Source organism: Schistocerca cancellata, chromosome 3, assembly GCF_023864275.1.
Source record: "Schistocerca cancellata isolate TAMUIC-IGC-003103 chromosome 3, iqSchCanc2.1, whole genome shotgun sequence".
Lineage (NCBI taxonomy): Eukaryota > Metazoa > Arthropoda > Insecta > Orthoptera > Acrididae > Schistocerca > Schistocerca cancellata.
Window position 1 is genome coordinate 378,665,796 of NC_064628.1, and position 15,381 is coordinate 378,681,176.

The 15,381-nt window shown below is 44.6% G+C and overlaps 1 protein-coding gene across 1 annotated transcript in view; it reads left to right on the plus strand.

Annotated features, from left to right (window-relative positions):
* LOC126175073 (isoaspartyl peptidase/L-asparaginase) overlaps nucleotides 1-15,381 on the plus strand; it is a 55,724-nt gene that overhangs the window by 22,759 nt on the left and 17,584 nt on the right. The window contains exon 2 of the mRNA XM_049921600.1: nucleotides 14,644-14,844. Coding sequence (XP_049777557.1) covers nucleotides 14,644-14,844 — 201 coding nt within the window. The remainder of the gene's footprint in view (nucleotides 1-14,643; nucleotides 14,845-15,381) is intronic.

The following is a 15,381-nucleotide window of genomic DNA, read 5'->3' on the forward strand; positions in this document are numbered from 1 at the left end:
TCTTGAAGAAAAGCCGCTGTCGGCACAACCCGTGGGTCAATGTCCATCCTAGCATCCACGCCTTCTTGCAAGGTCGGTCGGTGATTATCTTCAGGTGGGGGCGCCGTTGTAGAGGCCGGATCCTGTACTGCAGAAGCCATCACGGTCTCGCTATCGGGGGCGGCTATCGGACTAACGTGGGCAGCATCAGAAAGGGTTGCTGCCCGTGTAACTTCTGCGTAATTGAGAGGAAGTGTCGTCACCGTAGAAGGAGTCATAGATTCACCTGTCGGGATTTGAGTAAGCCGTCGTCGGAGACAATCCGACCGGACGTGCCCTTCTTGGCCACAACCAGAGCAAGTGCGTGGCTGACCGTCATACATAATGATCGCCCTACATCCGCCGATGACAAGATATGACGGAACATGTTTGGTCAGTTCAATTTTTATCTGTCGCACCCCGTTAAGAACGGGGTACGTTGTAAAGGTGGCCCATTTTTCGGCCATATGGCTGATCACTCTGCCGTAAGGCTGGAAAGCCGCGGTGACTACGTCCGGTGGTACTTCGAAAGGGAGTTCGAAGACGCGTATCGTACGGAGGCCAAGCCCCGCGTGATCGATAGAGACCGCCCCAATATGGCCATCAGAGTGTTTGAATTTAAGATCGTTCGCATGTGCGCGCACGATTCTGTTGCACACCTCGTCACTTACTAGCTTGACGTAGACAACACTGCTCGTGATAGAGAGATGGATACCAATTATGTCTCGCGGTTCAATTTTAACGTCGTCACGTAGAAAACGTTCCACTTCAAAAGCTCGCGGTCGTGCATGATCGGGTTGAAAACTGATCTTGATGGTGGTTTGTCTGTATGAATGTGCCATGTTGCGTCGGTAGTGATGGACTCTAAACTAGCGACAACGCAGTAGTAAACGACGGGCACTCGCGACCGCGCGGACGGGACGTAAACAAGACGTCCTCGCCGCAGCGCTGCGGAAAGCAGACTGTAGACTTAGGTCTTCTCACGAATCATTAGCGCAAGAAACTGGAAAGGCGAAAGAACATAGTGGTGGCGGAAGTAACGCTAGGCTGTACACAGTTCAAAAATGGCTCTGAGCACTATGGAGCTCTGAGCACTTAGAACTACTTAAACCTAACTAACCTAAGGACATCACACAACACCCAGTCATCATGAGGCAGAGAAAATCCCTGACCCCGCCGGGAATCGAACCCGGGAACCCGAGCGTGGGAAGCGAGAACGCTACCGCACGACCACGAGCTGCGGACGCTGTACACACTAAGATAGCTCGCAGAATATAGATGTGGATGTAGAAGTAGATACCATCGCAAACAAATTAAAAAAAAGGACGAATTCTTGAACCTCCCCATGAAGGAAGCGACGCAAAACGGGCACTTACTATTTCCGGTTTCACTTCCCCCTAAACACATCCCTGAACTTAAAACCAAAGGCGAGTGGGAAGAAACATAATAGGAAAAAGGCCTCCAGTACCTAACCTACAATCTTCAAATCTCTCCCTCTTCCTCCTCCCTTACGTACCAGAAGACTGTGGTATCCAAATTGATCAATCAGTGGAAGACAGCTAACGCCAATGATTAGCGTGCGCTCCGTCCGGCAAACTACCTCAGTTAACTTTATAAGATAAGCGTTATTGACCCACCAACTTGTTCGTGAACTCATAATCGGAAGGTGGTGTCAGTCGTATATTGCTTTCGCGTGAGTAGTATGACGTACAGAAAATAATTTTGTACAAGAGGCAAAGCAACTTAAAAACCAATTTCCTACCAATATTGCCAGTGCCCTCACATCAGGAAACGCTAACGTTTTAAGCTATTTGTAATTCTGGTTGAAACGTTCGTTTCGTCCGTGACTCGGAAATCCGTAGCGTCGCGTGAAACCACACACACAGCCGTGGCCAGAATCCATTGCACTCTTAGTGCTGTGCGGCGCGCGAGACAGATTATGCGATGTATTCATTCCTCTCCCCATCAATTGTAAATGTCTATTGGTGGACACAGATTAGTTCTCTGCATTGCTGCGTATCTTAATTCAGAATAAAGAAGAGACGCCAGACTCGCTTTGACGTGCGAGACAGGTTTAAACTTGACAACTCTCCAAGCTCATAATTAAGCCCTGTAGCAATCAAACTACTTTCACAAAGATTGTGTGACCCGAACACGGGGCTTCAATATGTTCACCACTAACAGCACATACACAGCCTCTAATCAACCACTACAACCTCCGTTGATAATCTCAACACGACAAAACAGCAATCCAAGTCATCCGCATACAGAGAAGTGGAGACCGACGGCCCTACAGCTGCTGCTAGGCCCTTAATGGCCACTAAAAATAGAGATGCACTCTGAAAGGAGCCCTGAGGAAGGCCATTCTCCTGGATATGGATGGAACTATGGGAGGCACCAACTTGGACACAGGAAGTACGGAGCGACAGGAAGTTTTGGATAAAAATCGGGAGCGGGCCCCAGAGACCCCATTCATACAATGTGGCAAGGATATGATGTCACCAGGTCGTGTCGTATGCTTTATGTAAGTCAAAAAAGACGGCAACCAGATGTTGGCGTCGGGAAAAGGCTGTTCGGATGGCAGAATCGAGGGACACAAGATTATCAGCGATAGAGCGACTCTGGCGGAAGCCGCCCTGACATGGAGCCGTTAGGCCACGTGGCTGCAGGACCCAACCCAACCGCCGATACACCATACGTTCCAGCAGCTTATAGAGAACATTTGTGAGGCAGATAGGCTGATAGATATCCACATCAAGCGGATTTTTACCGGGTTTTAGCACCGGAATGATGGTGCTCTCCCGCCATTGCGATGGAAAGACGACATCTCACCAGATCCGGTTGAAGATGACGAGGATACATCGCTTGTAGTCACAACGAGAGATGTTTAATCATCTGACCGTAGATCCGATCCGGCCCAGGACCTGTGTCGTGGCAATGTGCAAGAGCGCTGAGGAGCTCTCACTCTGTAAAGGGGCGTTGTAGGGTTCACTGTAGCGTGTACTGAACGAGAGGACTTTCCTTTCCATCTGCCGTTTGAGGGTGCGAAAGGCTGGAGGGTAGTTAGCCGACGCAGAGGCTCGAGCATAGTGCTCAGCAAAGTGTTCGGCAATCGCGTCTGCGTCGTGGAGAGCACGCCAGGATGTTTAAAACTTCACCTGCGAGTGCTGGAAAACACAGGCCGTCACGGGAATTACTCGCCCTTGAGCTGAGACCAGTCGCCCCCGACCATTAGTCGTTAATGGGGATTAGGGAAATAACACAGCATCATTTTCAGACGAACAGAAACCCCATTCCCCCCTGCAAGCGGAAACTTGCCGAGGTGCCACAAAGCGAAACACGTCTAGCACACAATGATGGTCACAAAATGACATGATACAAGGTTGCATTAGCCATTAAAATTGAAACAACAGGAAGGATAGGTAATAACGTAGTTTATATTATTGCGTTTATACGGTATAGTAGCAAGAACACATGATCAAATTTGCAGGTGATTTGTTGTTCTACAGGACGCAAAATTTGGTACACAGGGCTGACACATCCGATACCAATAATGTCTGTAGTGCAAATGGCTATCGAGCGGCGTGGCATTCTGTGGGTAATTGCACCCTGAGGGTAAAATGAAATTTTTAGGTGGGTAAAAACTTAACGATTCGATTCTGTTTCAGTCACGAAACTAAATATTTTCAAAAGATCATTACTATTATCATAACTCTGTAACAATCTAATACTGATTATATAAGTTATCAATAGTTATTCTTCTCAATTAGTAGCATTAATGCGGTGGAGGTTACAGGTTCCTCACACAATCCACCCACAACACACTTATGTTGTGCTTTGTTCCGTACATCACTGATGATAAAAGTGGGATGTATGTACGTAGCAAAAGCTAAATATCTGAGGAAAATGTCTTTTACATGTTGTAGATAGGAATTGGAGTAGTCAAGAAATTGCTTCATTACTCGTTTCGAGACAGATGAATGCATTAATTGACAGCACGACACAGAAGTAACTACATAACGGTTACTACATTGAAGCGCCAAAGAAACTGATATAGACATGCGTATTCAAATACAGAGATATGTAAACAAGCAGAATACAGCGCTGCAGTCGGCAACGTCTGTATAAGACAGCAAGTATCTGGAGCAGTTGTTAGATCGGTTACTGCTGCTACAATGGTAGGCTATCAAGATTTACGTGAGTTTAAATATGGTATTATAGTCGACGCACGAGCAGGGGGACACACCATCTCCAAGGAAGCGATAAAGTAGGGATTTTCCCGTACGACCATTTCTCGAGTGTACCGCAATATCAGGAATCCGGGAAAACATCAAATCTCCGACATCGCTGCGGCCGGAAAAAGATCCTGCAAGAACGGGACCAACGACGACGGAAGAGACTCGCAAATTGCTGCAGATTTCAGTGCTAGGCCACCAACAAGTGTCAGCGTGCGAAGCATTCGAAGAAACATCATCAATATGGGCTTTCGGAGTCGAAGGCTCACTCGTGTACCCTTTTTGATTGCACGATGCAATCAAAGCCTGGGCCGTCAACACCGATATTGGACTGTTGATGACTGGGAACATGTTTTTTGGCCGGACGTGTCTATTTTCAAATTGTATCGAGAGGATGGACGTGTAGGGATATGGAGACAACTTCATGAATCCATGGAACCTGCATGTAAGCAGGAGACTGTTCAAGGTGGTTGAGGCTCTGTAATTTTATGTTGTAATGTTGTAGTTAGAATGATATGGGACCCTTAATACTTCTAGGTACGTCTCTGACAGGTGACATGGGCGTAAGCATCCTGTCTTATCACCTGCATCCTTTCATGTCCATTGTGCGGTCCGACGGACTTGGGCTATTCCAGCAGGACAATGCGCATCCAGAATTACTACACAGTGGCCCCAGGAACACTCTTCTGAGTTTAAACACTTCCACTGGCCACTAGACTCTCCAGACATGGGCATTATTGAGCATAGCTGGGATGCCTTGCAACGTGCTGTTCAGAAGAGATCTCCACCCCCTCGTACTCTTACGGATTTATGGGCAGCCTTGCAGGATTCATGGTGTGCATTCCCTCCAGCACTACTTCAGACATTAGTCGAGTCCATGCCACGTCGTGTTGTGTCACTTCTGCGTGCTCGCGGGGGCCCTACACGATATCAGGCAGGTGTACCTTTTTCTTTCGCTCTTCAGTGTTTATGCCATGCACGGTGTTATTAGTATTATTGTTATTAATAGACAGCACGACACTGCAGAAGCTGGATAAGGGATACTCTGACAGTATTATCATTATTATTGTTAGAGTGGCTAGACACAAAGCATTAAGAACTTGAAGTAGTCAAATTTCTGCCAGACAGCAATCAGGTGATTTACAAACCGTAAGTATAGTGTCCACATCTGAACCTGTTTAGTTTTAAATTGGGTTCCACTGTGCAGGTCAGGCAAGTGTAGCAACGGTCAGGACTAATTCAGGGGAAGCATGTGTTGTAACAAGTGTCTACCTTCACTGTGGATCTTACCCGAGAAGGAGTTGTGGGTAGCACTTGCGATGCACCACTAATTCCTTCGTCATTCATTGTAACGCGCGCGCGCATTCTCTCTCTCTTCCTCTCTCTCTCTCTCTCTCTCTCTCACACACACACACACACACACACACACACACACAGACACAAAATATTATTAATCTTTCACCACTTTAAAAATAAAAGTGTTCCAAGAAAACACTTTCATTCTATAATTTAGTTAGCTGCTAAAGTTGATAATAATGTAAGTGGAGAGCAAGAGACGGCGGGGGAGGGGGTGGGGGCGGGGAGGGGGAGGGGGAGGCGGTGAGGGCACTAGCTAATGTCTGACTGCAATCAGGGGTAATGGTCTAAGAAATGTTGGGAACCACTAGTCCGGAGGAGGTGCTGGCCGGGACTACAGTGGAACACGCTCCGAATCGAGGTAGATTTGGACAGCACGGCCAACAAGCAGTCTTGCGTTATCTTGCTGTAAGATGTCACGGAGACGTCAAAGACAGGACACAGCAGCCAGTTTCAACGTGATAGCAATGCGGCGAGTGCTGTCCAAGTTATTTGCTGTGCAAACCAGGGGTGACCCAGTTGTGAACACAGTTTCATACGTTCCAGGTGTGGAACAGTATGACGGTGACAAACGCAGCCTAGCACCGTTACCCTCCGCCGCTCGCACGGATTACACTGGTCATCCACATGACTTTCCTGCTCAATTTTGTTTGACAGGGCAGGATTGAGATCGCTCCATTTTCAGTACCTTTCTGTTAACTCTCCAGCAGTTAGCTCCAATCATTGTTGGCTTTCAGTTACGAAAGATATATTGTTTATCAAACATTATTATAGTCTGGAGGACACCAGTCATCCGCGCGAGCTCTGCTGCCATAATCTGAAACAAAGTAAGTCTGTATTACTTTATTGCTTTCCTAGATTCAATCGATCTTTCATGTCCGTAAATTTGGACTTATTGAAACTGACTGCAGTTATCTTCCGTGTTACCTAGTATTCTCTTAATTTTTAGATTGTAGAAGAAATGTCAAAATCAAAAAAACCTCGGACAGAGTTTAGTATAGATCCTAATGTATGGTTGGAGTGGTTCAATGAGCTGAGTGATGAAGATGCTCACAGTGATAGCGCTGACTCAGAGACTGAGGACTGTGTTCATGAAATCAGTCATGATTCAGGAACAGAACTAGAAGTGCCAGAGAATTATCATGCACTAATATATCCATCAGCAAAGTTCATGGTAATTTATCTAGGGAAAGAGATGCTAAAGAAACAGATGCGATAGATATCAGAGCTTTCATTGGTTTATTATATCTGTGTAGATCTTTGAGATGTTCTAGGAAGAATATATCGAAATTGTGGGATAACTCAAAGGGAAACGGACTTGAATCATGTTGTTTACGCATAAGTGAAAACCGATTCAGCTTTCTGTTGAGATGTCATAGGTTTGATAATATCCGTGATAGAGGTGTTCTCAGAGAGACTGACAAGTTAGCTCCTATCAGAGGTACTTGAACTATTCACGTACAATTTCCAAAAGCATTTTTCACCTAGTGAATATCTTAATGTTGACGAACAGCTTTTAGCATTTAGAGGAAACTGTCCATTCAATTCAGGCAATATAGGTTTCTCGAAAAGAACGTGGCCTTCCTTCTAGGGATTCCCATTTGAGTTCCGAAGCATCTCCGTAATACTTACGTGTTGTTCTAACCTACCGGTAACAAATCTAGCAGCCCCTCTCAGAATTGCTTTGATGTCTTCCTTCAATCCAACCTGGTACCGATTCCAAATACTCGAGCAGTACTCAAGAATAGGTCGCACCAGCCTTTTATGTGCTGTCTCCTTTACACTAACCACTCCTTCCTAAAATTCTCCCAGTAATGTGAAGTCTACCTTTCGTCTTCCATGCCACAGTTCTCACAAGCTCGTTCCATGTCATACAGATTTGCAACGTTACACCCAGACATTTAAAAGACTTGACTGTGTCAAGCAGGACCATAGTAATACTGTATCCGAACATTAAAGGTTTGATCTTCCTACTCATCCGCATTAAATTACATTTCTCCACATTTAGGGCTAGCTGCCATTCATCACACCAACTAGAAATTTTGTCTAAGTCGTCTTGTATCTTTCTACAGTTACTCAACTTCGACATCTTACCGTACACCACAGCATTATCAGCAAAGAACTGCAGATTGATGCCCACCCTGTCCGCCAAATCATTTATGTATACAGAGAACAACAGCGGTCCTGTCACACTTCCCTGCGGCACCCCTGACGATACCATTGTCTCTGATGAACACTCGCCGTCGAGGACAACATACTGGGTTCTATTACTTAATAAGTCTCTGAGCCACTCACATATCTGTGAACTTAATTCCATACGCTCGTACCTGCGTTAACAGCCTGAAATGAGGCGGGCCGTGTCAAATGCTTTCCGGAAATCTAGAAATATGGAATCTGCTTGTTGCTCTTCATCCATAGTTCGTGGTATATCGTGTGAGAAAAGGGCAAACTGAGTTAGGCACGAGCGATACATTCTAAAATCATGATAATTCGTAGACACAAGCTTCCCAGTCTCAAGAAAGTTTATTACATTTCAACTGAGAGTATGTTTAAGGATTCTGCAGAAAACAGAAGTTACGGATATCGGTCCGTAAATTTGTGAGTCTATTCTTTTACCCTTGTTATACACTGGAGTCACCTGCGCCTTGAGAGCGTTCAAATACTTCACAACGTCGTTGGAGCCCTCCTAAACCCACAGATTCCATTTCAGCAACCGTGTCATCCCCATCACTATGAGCAGAAACATCACAGAACGATAAACTGCAATCTCAGTAGACCACGAGCCTGCCAGAATCGAAATGCAGTACGTGCTGGTAGACTTTCCTCCTCCTTACACGAGGTATAACACAGTATTTACCCTCAGACTTCAAGAAAAATGTTTTTAACTAACATTCCAAAGAAAGTGAGCACTGAATAAGTTTTCAACTGCCAAGATAGCTAAAATAATTTATTCATATAGATTACCGGTTTCGGCAATTATCTGTCGCATTTTCGGATCTGCAAAAGATGGAACAGAAAACGCTAGGATACGCCACTAACACAACGGCATACGTAATTATATCGAAGATTTCCGGTACATGCGATAACAACTTGCCCATATTTACATCACTGCACAATCTTCTCCTTCAGCACAGTAAGTGGTGCTATGTAACGTATCTTCACATTGGTATCGTGAACTATACCAGAAGTGGGCATGTCAGTCTTAAAATAACAACTATGTATACACATGTTACTGCTCCGATTACAAGTGCGCACATTCATCACTACTTTACAAATGACGGAAGATTCGTAGTGATTATGTACATTACGTGGCATAGTTGTAGTACCATCTCACATTAAGGCATGGATATACTATTCCATACAATTATATATGCCTAAATTTTTATCATAACTTAGACTGCTGGCCATTAAAATTACTACACCAAGAAGAAATGCAGATGATAAACGGGCATTCATTGGACAACCATACTATACTAGAACTGTCATGTAATTACATTTTCACGCAATTAGGGTGCATAGACCCTGAGAAATCAGTACCCTGAACAATTACATCTGGGCATAATAACGGCCTTGATACGCCTGGGCATTGAGTCAAATAGAACTTGGATGGCGTGTACAGGTACAGCTGCCCATGCAGCTTCAACACGATAGCACGGTTCATCAAGAGTAGTGACAGGCGTATTGTGACGAGCTAGTTGCTCGGCCACCATTGGACAGACGTTTTCAATTGGTGAGAGATCTGGAGAATGTGTTGGCCAGGGCAGCAAAGTTCAAAATGTCGTCAATGCAAACAAGAGGTGACCGAGGCGTGTAACCAATGGCATCCCATACCATCACGCCGGGTGATATGCCAGTATGGCGATGACGAATACACGCTTCCAATGTGCGTTCACCGTGATATCGTCAAACACGGATGCGACCATCATGATGCTCTAAACAGAACCTGGATTCATCCGAAAAAATGATTTTTTGCCATTCGTGCGCCCAGGTTCGTCGTCGAGTACACCGTCGCAGGCGCTCCTGTCTGTGACTCAGCGTCAAGGGTAACCGCAGCTATGGTCTCCGAGCTGATAGCCCATGCTGCTGCAAACGTCGTCGACCTGCTCGTGCTGATGGTTCTTGTCTTGCAAACGTCCCCATCTGTTGACTCAGGGATCGAGACGTGGCTGCACGATCCGTTACAGCCATGCGGATAAGATGCCTGTCATCTCGACTGCTAGTGATACGAGGTCGTTGGGATCCAGCACAGCGTTCCGTATTACCCTCCTGAACCCACCGATTCCATATTCTGCTAACAGTCATTGGATCTCGACCAACGCGAGCAGCAATGTCGCGATACGATAAACCGCAATCGCGATAGGCTACAATCCGACCTTTATCAAAGTCGGAAACGTAATGGTACGCATTTCTCCTCCTTACACGAGGCATCACAACAACGTTTCACCAGGCAACGCTGGTCAACTGCTGTTTGTGTATGAGAAATCGGTTGGAAACTTTCCTCATGTCAGCACGTTGTAGGTGTCGCCACCGGCGCCAACCTTGTGTAAATGCTCTGAAAAGGTAATCATTTGCATATCACAGCATCTTCTTCCTGTCGGGTAAATTTCGCGTCTGTAGCACGTCGTCTTCGTGGTGTAGCAATTTTAATGGCCAGTAGTGTATTAAGCGAAGTCAATATTCTACAGTTGAAAAAACAGTCTATAAAATCTTATGCAGCATTCATAAAACATAAATTTTACATAAATTTTTGCATCATTTTAGAAATTTTTTAAAAACATTTTATAAAAATTCTTAAAACTTCTTTGCGAAAATATTATTTGTACAAAATCACAAACAATATGACATATAACCACTTAAAAGATGTCTATGTACTACTAATGATATCACATGTAGGTTGATGTCAATTTGTACTATCACTGCGACGTTGTAATCTGTCAGTTGTAAATTGGTGTTGAATGTGATCATTTGTAATGGGCCGCCGACCAGGGTGCCCGAGCGGTTCTAGGTGCTACAGGCTGGAACCGTGCGACCACTACGGTTGCAGGTTGGAGTCCTGCCTCGGTCATGGGTGTGTGTGATGTCCTTAGGTTAGTTAGGTTTAAGTAGTTCTAAGTTCTAGGGGACTGATGACCTCAGCAGTTAAGTCCCATAGTGCTCAGAGCCATTTGAACCGTCTTCCTATACGATTTTTACCCTCCACGCTGCCCTACAATACTAAATTGGTGATCCCTTGATGCCTCATAACATGTCTTACCAACCGATCCTTCTTCTAGTCAAGTTGTGCCACAAATTTCTCTTCTTCCCAATTCTGTTCAATCCCTCCTCATTAGGTATGTGGTCTACCTATCTAATCTTCAGCATTCTTTTGCAGTACCACATTTCGAAAGCGTCTATTCTCTTCTTGTCCTAACTATTTATCGTCCTTGTTACACTTCCATACATGACTACACTCTATACAAATACTTTCAGAAACGACTTCCTAACACTTAATCTATACTCAATGTTAACAAATTTCTCTTCCTCAGAAACGCTTTCCTTGTCACTGCCAGTCTACATTTTATATCCTCTCTACTTCGACCCTCATCAGTATTTTGCTCCCCGAACAGCAAATCTCATTTACTACTTTAAGTGTCTCGTTTCATAATCTAATTCCCGACTTAATTCGACTACATTCCGTTATTCTCGTTTTGCTTTTTTGTTGTTCCTCTTATATCCTCCTTTCAAGACACTGTCCATTCCGTTCAATTCCTCTTCCAAGTCCTTTGCTGTCTCTGACAGAATTACAATGTCATCGGCGAACCTCAAAGTTTTTACTGTAATAAACTCCATTAATGCGATTTGCTTGAGTTGTTGTCTAGAGATCCGAGAGAACATCTTCCTAGGCACCCTATATTAGACGAGTGGCAGACACAATATTAATAATTTTTATTTTATTGTTATTTTATGGCCTTTGGCCATTTTCAATTACAATAATTTGTTTGTGTGTTAAAAGACGTTGGTCTAGTACGAAGTACAAGTTCTTGTCGAGAAGGCATATCTGGACATATGGGCCAGATCTGTCATTAGTAAAAGTCAGATGTTCCCACTTTATGAGCAGATATGCTTTTTCAACAAGGATTCGTATTGCATACCAGTCTGATGTCTTTTGGCATACAAATAATCTTGTACTCGAAAATGGCCTAAGGCCGAAATCTGAATCATGTAACAATAAAATAAAAATTATTGCAGTCGAATGGCTGCAGCATCAGTCTTGGGGTGGAGGGGTAAAACTGCGGAGGGAGGCCAACAGGCGAGTCCAGTAAGTAGGATGAAACGGAAGTCCATTGCAGTAGTTATCCTGAGATGTGGGGGCTTGTAGAGGATAGAGTAGTGTGGAGAGATGCATTAAACCAGTCTTTAGACTAGGACTGCTGATATTTTTACAAATATCGGGAATCCGATATATCGATATCTGAAAAAGGTATATCATAACTGTCTCTCGACATATCGAAAGCTGCTTCTGTATATTGATACATCGACAGAAAAAATATCGACGAACCTCGCCTATAAAAATTGTAAACACTCGTATACTGCTAGACTTAGAGCCTATATTTTCGTAAATACATAAATTTATTTAATATTAGATATTCTGTATATCAACAAGCTTGCAGCCAGCCTATTTGTCTTAGAGCAAGAACTGAAAGGGGAACGATGCATGTTCACACTTGGCGATAACCACTTTGCTAACAATGGTAACTGCATGTACATAGCACAATAGAAGGTGTTCGATGAGTCTGTCATTCGGTTTCGTCACCTATCGGGTCTGTCCAAAACACTTGATATCGACTTCCCCGTTTTCTCGTGTATGCCAACGCCAGCGACTTAGCAATCGCAGCATCAAAATTGAGCGGCTAAGCTAAACGTTGCAATTCTTGTTGATAGCACCGAGCGCCGATTACGTCAGCATTTCCCCTCACACGTCTCCGCCCACCGCAAAGACCAACCTTGTCATTTAGATTCTTGTTCATCAGTTTCAGCAACTGCCGAAGAATGCCGATGTGAAAATATAGCACAGCGTTATTTCTTCACTTAGGAAATCTTGTTATTTCATTCACAGTGCAATTCCCCCAGTGCAATCGGACTTCTTTTGCGCTACATATACTTGCTTTACATAGTGAAGGAGGAATATTGCCCGTGATGTAAGCTCAAAAAGTAGTAAGACGCCTTCACACAATGAAAGTAAAATTATGTTCTACTACAATTTCAAAAGAACAGCTTCGAATAACTACTAAAAATTGTGAAAAAAATATAATATGAAATAAAAATATCGGCACTCGAAACAGCCATTCTGATATAGAAGTATCGATGTATTAATGGTAAAAGGTCATCGATGTGTATCAATGTAATCTAGGAAAACTATCGATACGAGGGTCACTCCAAAAGAAATGCACACTATTTTTGTAAAAATCCAGTTTTAATTCTGCATTTGAGAAAGTTTTAGAGTGTGTAGATACATCCTTCTCGATTGTTTTCAAACTTAGTCCAACCTGTTCCCGTGAGTGGCGCCGTCATAGCATATCTTCAAGGTGGCTGCTACACTTGACGTTCGTCAGAAGCAACGTGCTGTCATAGAATTCCTGTGCTGTGAATACGAGGCAGTGGAAAACATCCACAAGAGGTTGAAAAAGGTGTATGGAGATGCTGCTGTCGATCGCAGTACAGTTAGTCTGTGGGCAAGCAGGTTACGTGATGAAAGCGGGCACGGCAATATTGAGGATTGTCCTCGCACCGGCAGGCCTCGTACTGCACACACCCCAGACAATGTGCAGAGAGTTACCGAGCTGGTGACTGCTGACAGACGCACCACAGTGAACGATTTGTCTCACTACGCTGGGATAGGGGAAGGAAGTGTTTGCAGAATACTGAAAGTGTCGACGTTAAAAAAGGTTTGTGCCAGGTGGGTTCCCAGGATGTTGACAGTTGCTCACAAGGAAACAAGAAAAACGGTATGCAGCGAACTTTTGGAACAGTACGAGAATGGTGGAGATGAATTTCTTGGAAGAATTGTGACAGGTGTTGAAACATGGCTCCACCATTTTTCACCAAAGGCGTAGAGGCAATCAATGGAGTGGCATCATGCAAATTCACCCAAGAACAAAAATTCAAAACCACACCTTCTGCTGGAAAAGTTATGGCTACGGTGTTTTTCGATTCCGAAGGACTCTTGCTTGTGGACATCATCCAAGTTGAACCATCATAAATTCTGATGCATGTGTGACGACAGTGAAGAAACTTCAAGCTCGACTGAGTCGTGTTCGACCACATCGGCAAAAGCAGGATGTTTTGCTGTTGCATGACAATGCGCGGCCACATGTCAATCAAAAAACCATGGAAGCTATCACAAAACTCGGATGGACAACACTGAAACACCCGCCTTACAGTCCTAAGCTGGCTCCATGTGACTATCATCTCTTTGGGAAACTGAAAGACTCTCTTCGTGGAACAAGGTTTGAAGATGATGACTTCCTTGTGCACGCTGCCAAACAGTGGCTCCAACAGGCTGGTCCAGAATTTTACCGTGCGGATATACAGGCGCTGATTCCAAGATGGCGTAAGGTAGTTGAGAGGGACGGAAATTATGTGGAGAAATGAAAATATTGTTCCTTGAGGATGTATCTACACACTGTAGAACCTCCAAACATGTAGAATAAAAGATGGATTTAAACAAAAATAGTGTGCATTTCGTTTGGAGTGACCCTCGTATATAGATATTTTATGTATTGCCCTACTTCGGACTCAAGACAACCACAACAAAAACGCGATCTTCTCACAATCAAACAACGTGAAAATGTGGTTTCTGAGTGAGAAATCCGTTGAGAAATTTTTTCTTGTATACAGACGGTAGATACGGTAGATGATGTTACGCTGGCTACTTTGCGTTGGTACACTTCGATGTTTGTTGCATGCCAGCTTCGTGGTTGTGCTGTTTTAGAGCCAAACAGTGTAGAAAGGCAGTGTTGAGTAATTGCGCTGTGTACTGTGCGGACCCGCCCAGTGTGCCCCAGGATGGTGGAGCCTGTGGTGCTGGTGCACGGCGGCGCCGGCGACATCCCGGACAGCCAGGACCAACCCAAGCTGGAGGGCGTGAGGCGGGCCGCCAAGGCGGGCTACGCCGTGCTGGAGCAGGGCGGCAGTCTTCTGGACGCCGTACAGGCCGCCGTCGAGGTCATGGAGGACGACGAGGCCTTCAACGCAGGTACCCGCACACCACAGCGCTCTCTCTCCCCCTCTCAAACTGGATCTTACCTAAAATGCTTTTTTATTCCAGTCTCTGATCACAAATGAATCCTTTAGACGATGACCGGTTTCAGTCTGTAACGACCATCCTCAGATCTTTTTTACACCATGCCCTAAAGTGATACGGCCATAATGGCATCGTCAAAACATGTAAATATAATCAGCATAGCATCGTGACATAGATTTAAAATATGTGATCAGAGACTGGAATAAAAAAGCATTTTACAGTACTGGATCACTGTTTATATACGCGATTATGTCGCAGTTGGTGGATCTTACCTGCTTGCTTGCATGTTCTTCACAATGAACACCTGTAATTTGAAGGTATATTTCATGCATGATGATACAATGAAGAGCCAAAGAAACTGGCACACCTACCTAATATCGCGTAGAGCCCCACGAGCACGCAGAAGTGCCGCAACACGACGTGGTATGGACTCCACTAACGCCTGAAGTAGTGGTGGAGGGAATGCACACCATGAAACCTGCAAGGCTG